Raw genomic sequence first — 14,861 nt, 5'->3', positions numbered from 1 at the left:
CAACCTATGTATTCTTAAAAACACCAATCAGAAGTTTAGAGGAAGAAAAATAAAACTGGTTAAGATAAGGTTTGGGAGACTCTCTGGATTTTGCAAACAGTGCTGTTTTTGTTTCTCATCATCAAAGGGAAACAGAAGTTACGTGGGCATGGTCAAATCTCCACGTGAGAAAGCACATTGAGACAACCTTACAGGAAAGACATCAAGGCCAGTTCTCTGAAAGTGCGGCTCTCACCTCTCGGACATGTCTTTTCAGGTGCATGTATACACTCTGTCCAGTTTTTCGAAAATGTCTTTCAACATGTTCCCTTCCAAAGGCCAAAAATGTATTCATGCATACATAGAGTCCGCCTTCAGAATTCTAGAAGAAAGAGAAAAAGTACATTAGCCAAGGATACCTAGCCAAGTAGTCAGATACAGAAAGAGGGAAAGGGAAGGAAGGCAAACGCTGAAGATAAGGCCTGGCAAAGGGCCACCGAGGCTCCTGCAGTCATCATCAATGACCCTTCGGCAGCTCCACAGACACCCACAGCAGTGGTTTCACCCCAGCCCTGGCTCCAAATGCTCCTATGGACAACTGAGCAATCGTTTCCCAAATGCTGGCTACGTTCACAGTGAGGTGAGATCCTCAGAGGCTCTAGGAAATAAACATGCTTGTCTGACAATAGGGCAAAGGAAGAGAAAGGTAGAAAAAAGTTGGCAAAACTTTCACTGTAATATTTTATCACCGTTCTTCCTCATTCATTGGTGCAAGTCTCCAGGAATGCAAAGTTTTAGGTCATTTTAGCAGGAAAGGGTTCTTCAAAGATATTGTTCCCTTTCTTTGGTGACACATGATATTTGATAGTATTCATGAATAAACTATAACAATGTAGCGCTGGGCGCAGTGACTCATGCCTGTAATCCCAGCACTTTGGGAGGCCGAGGCAGGCAGATCACAAGGTCAAGAGTTCAAGAACAGCCTGGCCAACATGATGAAACCCCATCTCTACTAAGAATACAAAAATTAGCCGGGCGTGGTGGCGGGCGCCTGTAGTTCCAACTACTCAGGAGGCTGAGGCAGGAGAATTGCTTGAACCTGGGAAGCGGAGGTTGCAGTGAGCCAAGATAGCGCCACTGCACTCCAGCCTGGGTGACAGAGTAAGACTCTGTCTCGGGAAAAAAAAAAAAAAAAATGTAATAAATAAATACAGGTCGAATATCTCTAATTCAAAAGTCTAAAATGCTTCAATGAGCATTTATGTTAAAGTATCATGTTGATGTTCAAAAAGTTTCAGATTTTGGAGCATTTCGGAGTTCTAATTTTCAGATTAGGGATGCTGAAATAGTAAATATAATGCAAATATTCCAAGATCCAAAAAAAATAAAAATCTGAAACACTTCTAGTACCAAGCATTTCAGATAAGGGATACTCAATCTGTAATAACAATAAGTACATAATAAAGGATGAAATCTTATAATGCATGTTATTGCATGTCTGATATGCTTCAAGTATATTGTTGTCTTTCTCTCTCTCTTTTTGTTATTTTTGTTTGTTTGTTTGTTTGTTTGTTTGTTTCAACAGCATCTCACTGTGTTCCCCAGGCTGGAGTGTAATGGCAGGATCCTGGCTCACTGCAGCCTCAACCTCCTAGGCTCAAGACCCTCCCACCTCAGCTTCCCAAGTAGCTGGGACTATAGGCATGTGCCACCATACCCAGTTAATTTTTGTATTTTTTGTAGAGATAGGGTTTTGCCATGTTGCCTAGGCTGGTTTCGAACTCCTAGGCTCAAGCAATTTGCCCACTTCAGCCTCCTAAAGTGCTGGGATTACAGGTGTGAGCCACCATGCCCAGCTTATGTATATGTATATTATTTCAATGCTAACCACTGCAAGTTGCTTATTGTTATTTCTACTTTACAGTATTGTTATTTCTACTTTACAGTATCAAAAAAAAAAAACTAAGGATAAGTCACTTACCCAAGTTCACACAGCATGGAAGTGTTACAGTTGAATCTATTTCTCCTTTTATCCCTCCATGCCACATTTCAAAGCACATAATATTATTTAGTTAAAGACATACTGCTACAATGAACAGTCAAGGATATGTTTGAATTTTAGATACTTGATTTTCTATCTTAATTTCATCTCTTGTTTTCTCTCACTTTGCTTAACATGCTTTTCTATAAACTTAAGCTACAAAATTAGCCATCCTTTCCTCAAAGGAAGAGGATTTTCTTAAGCTATGGTTAGTCTCACCTGTCCAAATAATAAAAATAATAATAATAAAATAATGTAAAACTAACTTTTGAATGCCTGACAAAATTGCCAATAAATACCTTACAAAATTCCTTACAGTGCATTTCAGTAGAGCACAAAGTACAATATCAAAACAAACATTGATGTTTATTACATATATATTTAAAAATTGTTTAAAATTCCAATAATTTTGTTTAAAATTTGTTTAAATTCCAATAAAAATTGTTTAAAATTGTTTAAAATTTGTTTAAAATTTAAATTCCAATAAAATTATTTAAAATTCCAAAACATTGTTTAAAATTCCAATAAAGATTGTTAATTTAAACAATTTTCTAATAATAAAATTCTCCAACATTGTATCTAGAATTTCTAAGTGAGGATATAAACAGTCCTCTCACAATGTGAACACTTAACCATTAACTCAAGTATGTGCCTCTTACTGTAGCATACACATTGCAATAAGCAAATTAAATAAATAACAGGTATAAAAATCACAAAGAAAGAAGTAAAATGGTCTCTATTTCCTAATGACAATACTGTCCATATGGAAAATTCTAAGAAATCTACACAAACTAGTGAAAATAACAACTAGTAAAAGCAATAAGTGAATTTAGCAAAATCACACGCTACAAATTAATAGACTAAAGTCAACCGCAATTTTAGATATTAGCAACAAACACTTGCAAATGAAATTTTTAATGCTTGACTTCAAAATAGCATCTAATCCCAGCATTTTGGGAGGCTGAGGCAGGTGGATCGTTTGAGCCCAGGAGTTCAAGACCAGTCTGGGCAACATGGAGAAAGCCTGTCTCTACAAAAAAAAAAAAAAATACAGAAATTACCCAGCCTGTAATCCCAGCTACTTAGGAGGCTGAGGTGGGAGGGTCACTTTAACCCAGGGAGGTCAAGGTTGCAGTGAGCCATGATTGTGCCATCCGTGCTGGGTGACAGAAACAGACCCTGTCTCAAAAAAAAAAAATCCAAAAAAGCTTATAATTATAATATAGCTTGTGTTTCTGGATAACTTTTCTACCTTTACATGAAATCATTTAAATAAAATTAGAAAAGTCCTTCAACTAGAGACAATACATTACATGCATTTAATCAACAAATTAGGTAAATATTTTCAAAAGAGTTTTCTAAATAAACATGTTTTTTGGATAGATAGACCTCTTAAGAAAAACATACTGCATCACTATAATAGTCAATTATTCATTAAATCCATTAAATTAAGCATCACATATTGTGATTTTTAAAAAAAGTTCCATTCTCTTCCAATAAAATGTTATGAATTCGAGCCAGAAGATTTACTGGGGAAAATAGGGAATTTGTAATAGAGGTCATGCACTGTCACCAGCTAGCTCTCTGGCCTAAGGCAGGCTGCCATATGGGGCTCTGAGCTCCAGTGTTCTCCGCTATAAACATGGCCATAGCAGTAATTTCCACCACACAGAGTTGCATGAAATTTAAAGGGGGTGAAATACATCAAAGTGCTTTCTGTGATATGTGACAATACATAAATGTTGTTTATTATATATTATGGGCTAATTATCATTATCTCATTATCCAAATCATTTTATAATTGGGGAAAACAAGCAGAAGGTAGAATAAGTGAGTCTGACAGCCACATAGGCTGGGAGTAACAAATACTAATCTGTCAGAAAAAAACACTAGGCAATTAGTAGAAGAACCAAGAAATTCGCAATCAGAAGAACAAAAATGTTCAAGGACAGTATTTTTCTAAAGAAAAATATAGAAATACTCTATAATCCAAGAGTTTATAGTTTCTTAAGTAATCATAGTCTTTCCAAATTTCATTGTCAAGGGTTTTTTTCTTATTAGGGAATCTGATGGAAATTTATTTTATTTTATTTTATTTTCTCATGGAGTTTTGTTCTTGTTGCCCAGGCTGGAATGCAATGGCACGATCTTGGTTCACCGCAACCTCCACCTCCCGGGTTCAAGCGATTCTCCTGTCTCAGCCTCTCGAGTATCTGGGATTAGAGGCATGCGCCACGACACCCAGCTAATGTTGTATTTTCAGTAGAGAGATGGGGTTTCACCATGTTAGCCACGCTGGTCTCCAACTCCTGACCTTGTGATCCACCCACCTCGGCCTCCCAAAGTGCTGGGATTACAGCGTGAGCCACTGTACCCGGCCAGAAATTTAACATACCAAACATGAATTCTCAATTTCTGAAGCTGCTTGATAATGTCACAAAGTCCATAATCAAAGAGAAAAATTCTTTGACACTCAGAAAGGAATGGCCAGATAAGGAAGGATTTCATTATGACATCAACAGGTGGCCGGGCACAGTGGCTCACACCTGTAATTCCAGCACTTTGGGAGGCAGAGGCGGGTGGATCATTTCAGGTCAGGAGTTCGAGACCAGCCTGGCCAACATGGTAAAACTCAGTCTCTACTAAAAATACAAAAGTTAGCTGGGCATGGTGGCAGGCGCCTGTAATCCAGCTACTCGGGAGGCTGAGGCAGAGAATTGCTTGAACCCAGGAGGCGGAGATTGCAGTGAGCCGAGATCACACCATTGCACTCCAGCCTGGGCAATAGAGCGAGGGAAAAAAAAAAATCAACAAGCTTGCTCCACTGGACACCAAGGCTGGCCACAGAGGTAGTGTGTGCCCCTCTACAGGGCCAATGCTAACAGGGAGGCCCTGCCCAATGCGCTCACCAGTAGTTCTAAAATTTCAGGGAACATTAAGACAGAAAACCCTTCTAAACCTATCACATATAGAACAAACACCCCAGTCTAATGATCTATGCTTTCTCCTTTCTTGCCCTATTAATGTCTAAATATTGGTCCTATCATACACTGTCTTTCACATACAGAGTCAGCACCCCATGGCCTCTGCTCCCAACAGCTTCTTTCAATCCTGATAAAAAGTCATGTGGATAACTGTCTCCCAATTTCCTTGTGACCAAAGCACAGAGAATGGTATACAGCCCACAATCAAGCTAAGCTACCTGACTCATAGAGTTTCAAACCCTCAACCTCATCCTCTCATTAACCAGCCATCTTCTCACTAAGATCACCAGCCAAGGAAGCATGGTAAAGCACATGCCTCCATGTGGACAAAAGGGCAGCCAAGAAATCAGGCAAGTGCAAGATGACGGTGAAATGCAACTGGAAGAATCAAAGGACAGTGTACGAGTCCATTCTCTTACTGCTATAATGAAACACCCAAGACTGGGTAATTTATAAAGGAAAGAGGTTTAACTGACTGACAGTTCCACGTGGCTGAGAAGGCCTCAGGAAACAAAATCATGGCGGAAGGCAAAGAGAAAGAAAGGCACCTTCTTCACAGGGCAGCTGGAAGGAGAAGTGCTGAGCAAAGGGGGAAAAGCTCCTCATAAAACCATCAAATCTCATGAAAACTCATTCACTATCATGAGAACAGGATGGGGGTAACCAACCCCATGATTCAATTATCTCCCACCAGGTGCCTCCTACGACATGTGGGGATTATGGAAACTATAATTCAAGATAAGATTTGGGTGGGGACACAGCCAAACCATATCAGGCAGAATACAAAATAAAACTTTTTTTAAAGTAATGGTGGTAGAGTGCTCTATTAAATTAAAATAGATTACAGGCCAGGCACAGTGGCTCAAGCCTGTAATCCCAGCAATTTGGGAGGCCAAGGTGGGCAGATCACTTGAGGTCAGGAGTTCCAGACTAGCCTGGACAACATGGTGAAACCTCATCGCTACTAAAAATATAAAAATTAGCCAGGCGTGGCGGCACACGCCTCTAGTCCCAGCTACTTAGCAGGCTGAGGCAGGAGAATTGCTTGAACCCAGGAGGCAGGGGTTGCAGTGAGCTGAGAACACACCACTGCACTCCAGCCTGGGCAACAGAGCGAGACTCCGTCTCAAAAAATAATAATAATAATAATAAAATAGGTTACAGATAAAACTTATATAGCTTTGGGGAAATTTTTTTTAAAAAATTAATGGTAGCATAAGAATGGAGGCTCCAGAAATATATGCATTCTAAGATAACTGTTTAATATATGTCAAATCACAGGAAATACAAAAATGTGGAAAAGAACCACCAATAAAAGCTACTAGGAAAATTAACATCAGTATAGAAGAAAATTAATCTGGATCTACAACTTAAATGAAACACGGTAATAAGGTCCAAATAGATCCAAGAAATAAGCAATTACAAAACTAAAAAGAGCAGAATCATACATTCAGCCCACTTTTAAAGGGGAAAATAATTTCTGGCCAAAAAAATTAAGGATATCTTCAGAGATGATGTAGTTTAGTTTAAAAATGTAAACACTAGTGACCATGTTTTGTACCACAAAATATAATGAAACAAATAAAAGACAAGATAATGGGGAAAAACATAAAGTACAGCGAATAAAAGCATGTATCCAAACTATATAAAAACTGATGAATCACAAGATGTCATCAACATTCAAGTTCAACTTAAGAAATTTTTTTTTTTTTTTTTGAGATGGAGTCTTGCTATGTCGCCCAGGCTGGAGTGCAACGGCGCGATCTCGGTTCACTGCAAGCTCCGTCTCCCGGGTTCACGCCATTGTCCTGCCTCAGCCTCCCAAGTAGCTGGGACTACAAGCACGCGTACCATGCCCAGTGAATTTTTTGTATTTTTAGTAGAGACAGGATGTTAGCCAGGATGGTCTCGATCTCCTGACCTCGTGATCCTCCCGCCTCGGCCTCCCAAAGTGCTGGGAAAGAATTTTTTTAAAGATCATTTGGTTTCCAATATGAGAAAATATTAAAATCAAACCATCACATCCTCACAACCTCCTTAAGTAAGCATAATAAAACCATCCCAAGGCACAGGTACATGCCTCATAAACCAGTAAAAACTATTAAAATTGCACAGCCTGAAGCCACAGACAAAACCCGTATATCTTCTCCTACAATATAAATCAGTTCAGCCTTTCAAGAGAGCAAAAAAAAAAAGGTGACCCTTTGACACTGTATTTTCCCTTTTGGCCCAAAAGGAGAAAAGAAGAAAAAAAGAAAAACGAATTTGTACAAAAATATTCTGCACAGAATGTGCAGTTCTGTGCACATTCACTATCTATAATAAAACAATGTAGCAATGACCCCAAATAGAGGACTTAAGAAATTGAGGGATATAAGCACAAGAAAATACTGCAACATTATTTAAAAAGACAAATTTATAAATTGTGTGCAACGAGTCTTGCTTGGTCTAGAGTGGTGCTTCTCCAACTATTGTCACAATGGATGAGGTTATTTTTGTTTTTTGTTTCGTGTTGTTTTCATTTGTTAAGGAAAGATACGTGGTCCCACTGCACATGGCTAGTTCAAAGCCCCAGCCAGATATGGTCTTACTACACACTTAAGTTCCACAAAACCCAAACCAGTCTATGTCCTAGGCAAACAGATCCACTGGTCACACAGTTGGCTTTGACTGCAATGTCAAGTTGCTATCGAAATCTCAAAACAGGCCGCGCACAGTGGCTCACGCCTGTTAATCCCACCACTTTGGGAGGCCAAGGCGGCCGAATCACCTGAGGTCAGGAGTTCGAGACCAACCTGGCCAACATGGAGAAACCCCTGTCTCCACTAAAAATACAAAATTAGCCTGGCGTAGTGGCACATGCCTGTAATCCCAGCTACTCAGGAAGGCTGAGGCAGGAGAATCACTTGAACCCGGGAGGCAGAGGCTGCAGTGAGCCAAGATCGTGGCATTGCACTCCAACCTGGGCAACAAGGGCAAAACTCCATCTCAAGAAAAAAAAAAAAAAAAGAAAAAAAAAAATCTCGAAACACTACTCTCAGTGCTGTACTCATCTCTCAGCCCAGTCAGCTGACACACTTTAGGTAGCACTTGTCTAGGGCTAGGTGAACTCGGCCCAAGTCTAAGAGTGTCTCACCCACCAGGAAAGCATTATTTAAAAGACTTTCAGGACACGAGGTCAGGCCTGCAGCCTTTACAGTAGCCCCATCAATGCCTCCTCACTGCAGGCGCTTCCCAGACCCCACACTCTGTCAGTCTCTGCCTAGGAACTACTCCCACATCTCCCAGCTCAGCCCCTGTTCTGACAGTCCTTGACCCTAAATCTGCTTTCATTTCACAATCAGTGTCATGCTCATTGAAATCTATCGCTATGGGAAACCCAAGCTTCCTTCAGTTTGTCGCCAGTACCTTCAGAAGCTGAAATATACATTTGCTCCTTGAAGGCAGAAAAATTGTATCATTTATTGCTAAATCCTAAAAATAGTACCTGGTACAGGGCATGGGACAGGAAAACTGTGTCATATTCACCACTGAATCCCAAAAACAGTACCTGCTACAGGGCAGGACTGAACAAACTTTTGTAGGATGAATGATAGTTTTTGTCTTCACTATTTGTTATTTGGTCTCTCTCTCTCAAACTATTCCTCAGTGCCCTTCTGATCTGAATTTAAAATGCTTCACAGCACAGGTTCCACTTAAAGTCTCTGGCATGACTAAACAATGGGAATTCTCAAAATAAAACTCATGGCCACGCATAGATAAACAGCTGGAGGCACCAGCAGAAATTCTAGCTTTTCAGGTTTGTTTGGCTGAAGTCACTATTAGCACCCTAGACACTTGAACCCCACTGCCCCAGCCCTCCCACCTACTGTAACCAAGCCAGTCTCACATGGGTTCTTCAGGAAAGTGGCTGCCTTCTCTGCACCCCCATCCCACCTTGGATCCTACCTGCCTCCTGTGCTCAGAGGACACCCAGCCCAGAATGACCAAAGTGCAGTTCTGTGCACAATCTTAAGCTAAATGGATTCTAATGATCATTTTTATGATGCACTAACCAGAAACTTGACCAAGATGCAAGACTTTGACATCCAAAATCACAAGAAAGTCACGAAATACTGCACAGGGCTCTATAATGATTTCCCTTAACTTCTCCAGCCCCACAATCAAACAGTAAGAAAGAAGCAGCATTGGCCGAGCACGGAGGCTCACGCTTGTGATCCCAGCACTTTGGGAAGCAGGTCAGGAGATCAAGTCCATCCTGGCCAACATGGTGAAACCCTGTCTCTACTAAAATACAAAAAATTATCCGGGCATGGTGGTGTGCATCTGTAGTCCTAGCTACTCAGGAGGCTGAGGCAGGGGAATTGCTTGAACCCGGGAGGCAGAGATTGCAGTGAGCTGAGATCACACCATTGCACTCCAGCCTGGCAACAGAGTAAGACACCTTCTCGGAAAAAAAGGAAAAGAAAAGAAAAAAGAAAAAAGGAGCAGCATTAGAAGCCCCATGTATTGTTAAAATCCTGTCTTCAATGCATTTCAATATACATACAGTATATACCTAAGCCATTCATTTACTACTTTATATCGTATCACTCTATGTGCTATTCAGAAGTAACATCAAAGACAAAGTCACTTATTTTTATATTGCCTGCCGTTTAAAAGAATGCTAAAATGGTGGCAAATATAAAGGTCAAGGTTGCAACATGTTTCAGAGTAGCAAGTGAACAGTCATTTTAAATAAAAATACACTACATTGTCAATCGGTAGGTGTTCAGAGAACTTTGTTTACGATGATGTTTTCTTGGCAACCAGCCTTCCCACTGGAAGACAGGAAGGGAGCGTGAGTTTATGTGAGCAACGCGCTCAGGAAACACAGTCCCTGCATAACACTTGTTTTTATAACTACAGAACAGTGTCTCCTGTGGAAAACAAGTGGTCATTGCTGCAAAGAGAAACATAATGTAGGTAGATGGAGTCACAACAAATCCACACCGGGACAAATCATATACTAACACCACGGGAAGACGGTGACTCACACACCCTTGGAAAAGGAAGGCCAAGAAGACCAGAACACAATATTTTCTAGAACATTGACTCAAAAAAGAGCAGACAGGAAAAAAAATTAACCAAATGAGCTGCTTGTAATTGTAAAAAAAAAAAAGCAACCCAAATGCCCAAGAACAGATTTGCTTAATAATTTATGGTACCTCCATGAAATGTAACACTCTTCAGCTATTTGAAATTGACTTGTGGATGACTATTTACTGATAGAAAAAATATGCACATGGTAATTTTGGGTGAGGAAAGCAGGTAACAAAACACTGTGTATGCTGTTATAATATACGTGACATGCACACTCTTCCTGGCATATGATGTTATCTCAGCATGGGGAGACAATGTGGGAATTTGTTTTCTTCCCATTCTCTTCTGGCATTTTTAAATTTCTCTTCAGGAACATAGATTCATTTTTTAATTAAAATACAAATAAAAGTTTTTTAACTGAATGTATTTAGATATGCTCCCTTTTCTCAACCTGGCTTCCCAACCACACAGCTTTATGGGGGCTGTACATTTCCACTACTCAAAGTAAAGCGTGGTGGCAATAACTTGAGATTTTTATTTTTTATCTTTGAGAGAGTCTCACTCTATCGCCCAGGCTGAAATGCAGTGGAGCAATCTCAGCTCACTTCAACTTCTGCCTCCCGGGTTCAAGGGATTCTCCTGCCTCAGCCTCCCAAGTAGCTGGGATTACTGGTGCCCACCACCACGCCTGGCTAATTTTTGTATTTTTAGTAGAGATGGGGTTTTGCCATGTTGTCCAGGCTGGTCTCTAATTCCTGATCTCAAGTAATCCACCCACCTTAGCCTCCAAAGGTACTGGGATTGGCCAGGCAGAATGACTCACGCCTGTAATCCCAGCACTTTGTGAGGCCGAGACAGGCAGATCACCTGAGGTCAGGAGTTCGAGAGCAGCCTGGCCAGCATGGTGAAACCCCGTCTCCAATAAAAATACAAAAATTACCCGGGCATGGTGGCGCACACCTGTAATCCCAGCTACTCAGGAGGCTGAGGCAGAAGAATCGCTGGAACCCAGGAGGCAGAGGTTGCAGTGAGCCGAGATCACGCCACTGCACTCCAGCCTGGGCGACAGAGCAAGACTCTGTCTCAAAACAAAATAAAAAAATTGTTGGATTGCAGGCATGAGCCACTGTGCCTGGCCAATAATTTGAGATTAATAAGAGATTACCTTGAGATCTGCAGCTGAGGAAATTCGGGAACAAGTAAAATAGAGGTGATAAGGAGTGTAACCTCAGGGAGGCAAATGAGACTGTGATTACAACTGGGAAAAGTGAAACTAATCAGGAACACTGTACTCTAGTTGGCTGCCACTCGTGTTTACAGAAGGGGGTGGTCAATGTGGAGAATGGAAAAGAAGCCATGAGAGTGAGGCTGTGATGTCTTCTCTAGAGGCAAAAGAAGGCCATGGGGGTGAAGGGCAGAAGGAGTGTGTTCAGTCCCTCAATGCAAGACATCAGAGACCCAGCAAGGGTGATGCCCTAATGACATTTACATCCTAGTAAAAAGAGACAGGCAACAAGCAAGAAAGAGACATCAAAGATAATTCCCAGCAGTGATAAGAGGAGCCTGAGGATTGGGGTCTTTATACAGACAGGAGACAGGATTGTCTCTAGGAGGCTGAGACTTCAAAGATGATGAGTAGTCAGGCAAGCAAAGAAGGAAGAGTACCCTCTCCAGATGCAAAAGCATGTGCAAAGGTCCCAACTCCAAAAAAAGCTTGGCTACTGCTTTGAAGGATAGAAAGCCAGCCAGGTGCTGGAGAAGCATGAGAAAAAGGTGGTGACAGTACAGAAGGAGAGGGCTGCAAAGGTCAGCTCAAGAAAGCCTTGCACGCCAGGGGAGAGCTGGGTGCACACTGGGCAGAAGCAAAGCCACTGGAGGCTTCTAAAGTGAGAAGTGCCATGATCTCATCTACATTTTTCAAAGATCACTCTGGCTACTGTGGAAGAATTATGGCGGGGGGAGGGTCAAGAGAATATGCAGTTGAGAGGCTACTGTATAGTCTAGACCCACACTGTCTAATATGGTAGCCACTAGCCCTATGTGAATATTTAAATTTAAATTAAGTTAAATTAAAACTTCAGTTCCTCTACCGCACTGGCCAATTTCAAGTGCTCAACAGCCAAAGATGGCTAGTGGCTACCCTATTGGACAGCTCAGACACAGAATAATTCCATCATCTCAGAAAGCTCTTTTAGACAGCCTTTGTCTAAACAAGGCCAGATGGTGGCTTAGCCTGGGGAAGGTGACAGGAGAAAGAGGGAAGGGGGCTGACAGCAGAGACAGGGAAATGGGCAGTGTCAGGATATTATTGTATTTTATTTATTTATTTAATTTTTTTGTTTGTTTGTTTGTTTTTGAGATGGAGTCTTGCCCTTTAGCCCAGGCTGGAGTCCAGTGGCGTGATCTCAGCTTACTGCACCTCTGCCTCCCGAGTTCAAGAGATCCTCATGCCTCAGCGTCCCGAGTAGCTGGGACCACAGACGTGTGCCACCACACCGGCTAATTTTTGTATTTTTATTAGAGATGGGGTTTCACCATGTTGGCTAGGCTGGTCTCAAACTCCTGACCTCAGGTGATCTGCCCGCCTTGGCCTCCCAAAGTGCTGGGATTAGAGGCGTGAGCCACTGTGCCCAGCCAGGATATAATTTTAGGATAGAGCACACTAGCCCAGGAGATGGATTAGGTGTAGAGGCATGTGGAAAAGGGTGGAAGTGAGGACAACTCCTAATGGTTCTGATTCATTACTGAGTACATAAGAGCACCCTCCTCTCTCTGCCCAACCTTTGCTTTCATCAAGCAACCACCTACCTATGAATTCAACCTCTCAGGTACTTACTTCCATGTCCGAATGACAGACATGAGTGTTCCAATAACCAGAGCACAGATCTCCAGTATATTCTCGCTTCTAGAGCAAACCAGACAAGAGTTTTAAATTGCAAAAATTAAGCACCCATAAACAAGAAGCAAATGAGCAAATTAAGCACTCATAGGTAAGAAGCAAGTGAGCAATAAGAAAGTAAAACAAGATTCCAGATCAAGGGTGGCAAGCATGCAACACACAGAAGGGGGAAATACAATGGAGAAAAGCATTATCAGAAAATAGGGCTGGATGCAGTGGCTCATGCCTGTAATCTCAGCACTTTGGGAGGCCAAGGCAGGCGAACTGCTTGAGCCCAGGAGGTCAAGGTTGCAGTGAGCCAAGATCACACCACTGCACTCTAGCCTGGACAACAGAGTGACACTTCGTCTTAAAAAACAAATAAACAGAGAAAGAAAGAAAACAGGCTGGCTAGCAGGGAATAATCAAACAGGTCACCAGTAAAACAAAATTACCAGAATACAATAGTTGCAAAATCTAAAATCTTGGTTTCAACAGCAGATTCAGTGAAATAAATGTGTCCACATAAACTAGGTAGGAAAGAACAAAGGCATGTAATCCCAAGAGAGTATTGGCCTTGCTGCTAAACACTGATAAAACATCTGTGGCCATGAAATGTTAAGAAAAAAACGGAAATACTAATCCAGCAGCAGGCATGGTGGCGCACACCTGTAGTCCCAGCTACTCAAAGGACTGAGGTGGGAGGACCACTTGAGCCCAGGAGATCGATGCCAGCCTGGGCAGCACAGCGAGACCCCATCTCTAAAAAATATATAAATAAATAAATGTTGAAATGTTAATGCAGTAATGATTCCTCCAGCTTGCTCTGACTTTGACTGTCTCCCTTTCTGCAGAGGACTCCTATGCATTAGAGCTGTACAGCCTGGTCCTGCACAGCTAAAGGCAGAGTCTGAACAACTAAGTTTTGACTACACTATAAATTTAGTGTTCTACTGAGGCATCATTTATTAACTTTTTTGATAAGTATAAAACTGAAGCAGCCGGGCATGGTGGTTCATGCCTGTAATCCCAGCACTTTGAGAGGCCAAAGCGGGCGGATCACCTGAGGCTGTGAGTTCAAGACCAGTCTGACCAACATGGAGAAATCCCATCTCTACTGAAAATATAAAAATTAGCCAGGTGTGGTGATGCATGCCTGTAATCCCAGCTACTCGGGAGGCTGAGGCAGAATAATCACTTGAACCCAGGAGACAGAGGTTGCAGTGAGCCGAGATCGCTCCATTGCACTCCAAACTGGACAAGAAGAGCAAAACTCTGTCGCAAAAAAAAAAAAAAAAGGATCATTCCTCTGGGTATTTTGAGCAATGAGGATACTGACCCCACCGCAGCTGGGGAAGGCCAGAGGCAGGGCACGAAGTTGAACTACTACAATACTCTCAGGATAAATGGGTAACATGGAAACCATCAGCATACGAACACAGTGAACTGGGCACCTGCAGCAGTCCCCAGCTTACACACAAAAAGAAAATGTGAAACCACCTTGTCAACAGTACACCTTTTATAGTTATTTCTTATTTTTATTTTATTTTTTAAAAGTGATGGTTTTCTTCAGGATGAAATCCCCCTGATAAACACGAAGACTGAATTTCCAGGCTAACCCATAAAAGCCCATCCCTCGGATCTGAATTTGAGTATGAACAATGGCCCAGAACAGAGTCCCCATCAAAGAGGCCAGCAAAAGCTTTCACTGTTGAGTAGAGCCTTATGCAGAATTACCAAGTAAAAGACGTCTCTCTTCGGCAACCCTAAGACTCCATAAATGCCATTTCATCTTCTCGAAGGGAACCCCTCATTAAACCACTAATAAAAGGGCAAGTACCTCTGCTACACATCCACTAGCTTAAAAGTGAGAGCTAGGGAGGGGAGAGTTCCAGAG

At 41.7% G+C, this 14,861-nt stretch overlaps 1 protein-coding gene across 6 annotated transcripts in view; it reads right to left on the bottom strand.

Annotated features, from left to right (window-relative positions):
• The window catches only part of USP13 (ubiquitin specific peptidase 13), a 148,246-nt gene that overhangs the window by 119,332 nt on the left and 14,053 nt on the right, over positions 1-14,861 (bottom strand). For 4 of the 6 annotated variants that reach the window (XM_065540218.2, XM_074031433.1, XM_005546451.5 and 1 more), the window contains exon 2: positions 236-361. The exons of the other annotated variants lie outside the window; for them this stretch is intronic. In XM_065540218.2, the coding sequence (XP_065396290.1) occupies positions 236-361 (126 nt within the window). The remainder of the gene's footprint in view (positions 1-235; positions 362-14,861) is intronic. 6 annotated transcript variants of the gene reach the window in all.

Source organism: Macaca fascicularis, chromosome 2 (genome assembly GCF_037993035.2).
Source record: "Macaca fascicularis isolate 582-1 chromosome 2, T2T-MFA8v1.1".
NCBI classification, from domain to species: domain Eukaryota; kingdom Metazoa; phylum Chordata; class Mammalia; order Primates; family Cercopithecidae; genus Macaca; species Macaca fascicularis.
Note: the sequence above shows the minus strand (reverse complement) of the source record. Positions and strands in the feature narration are given on the sequence as shown.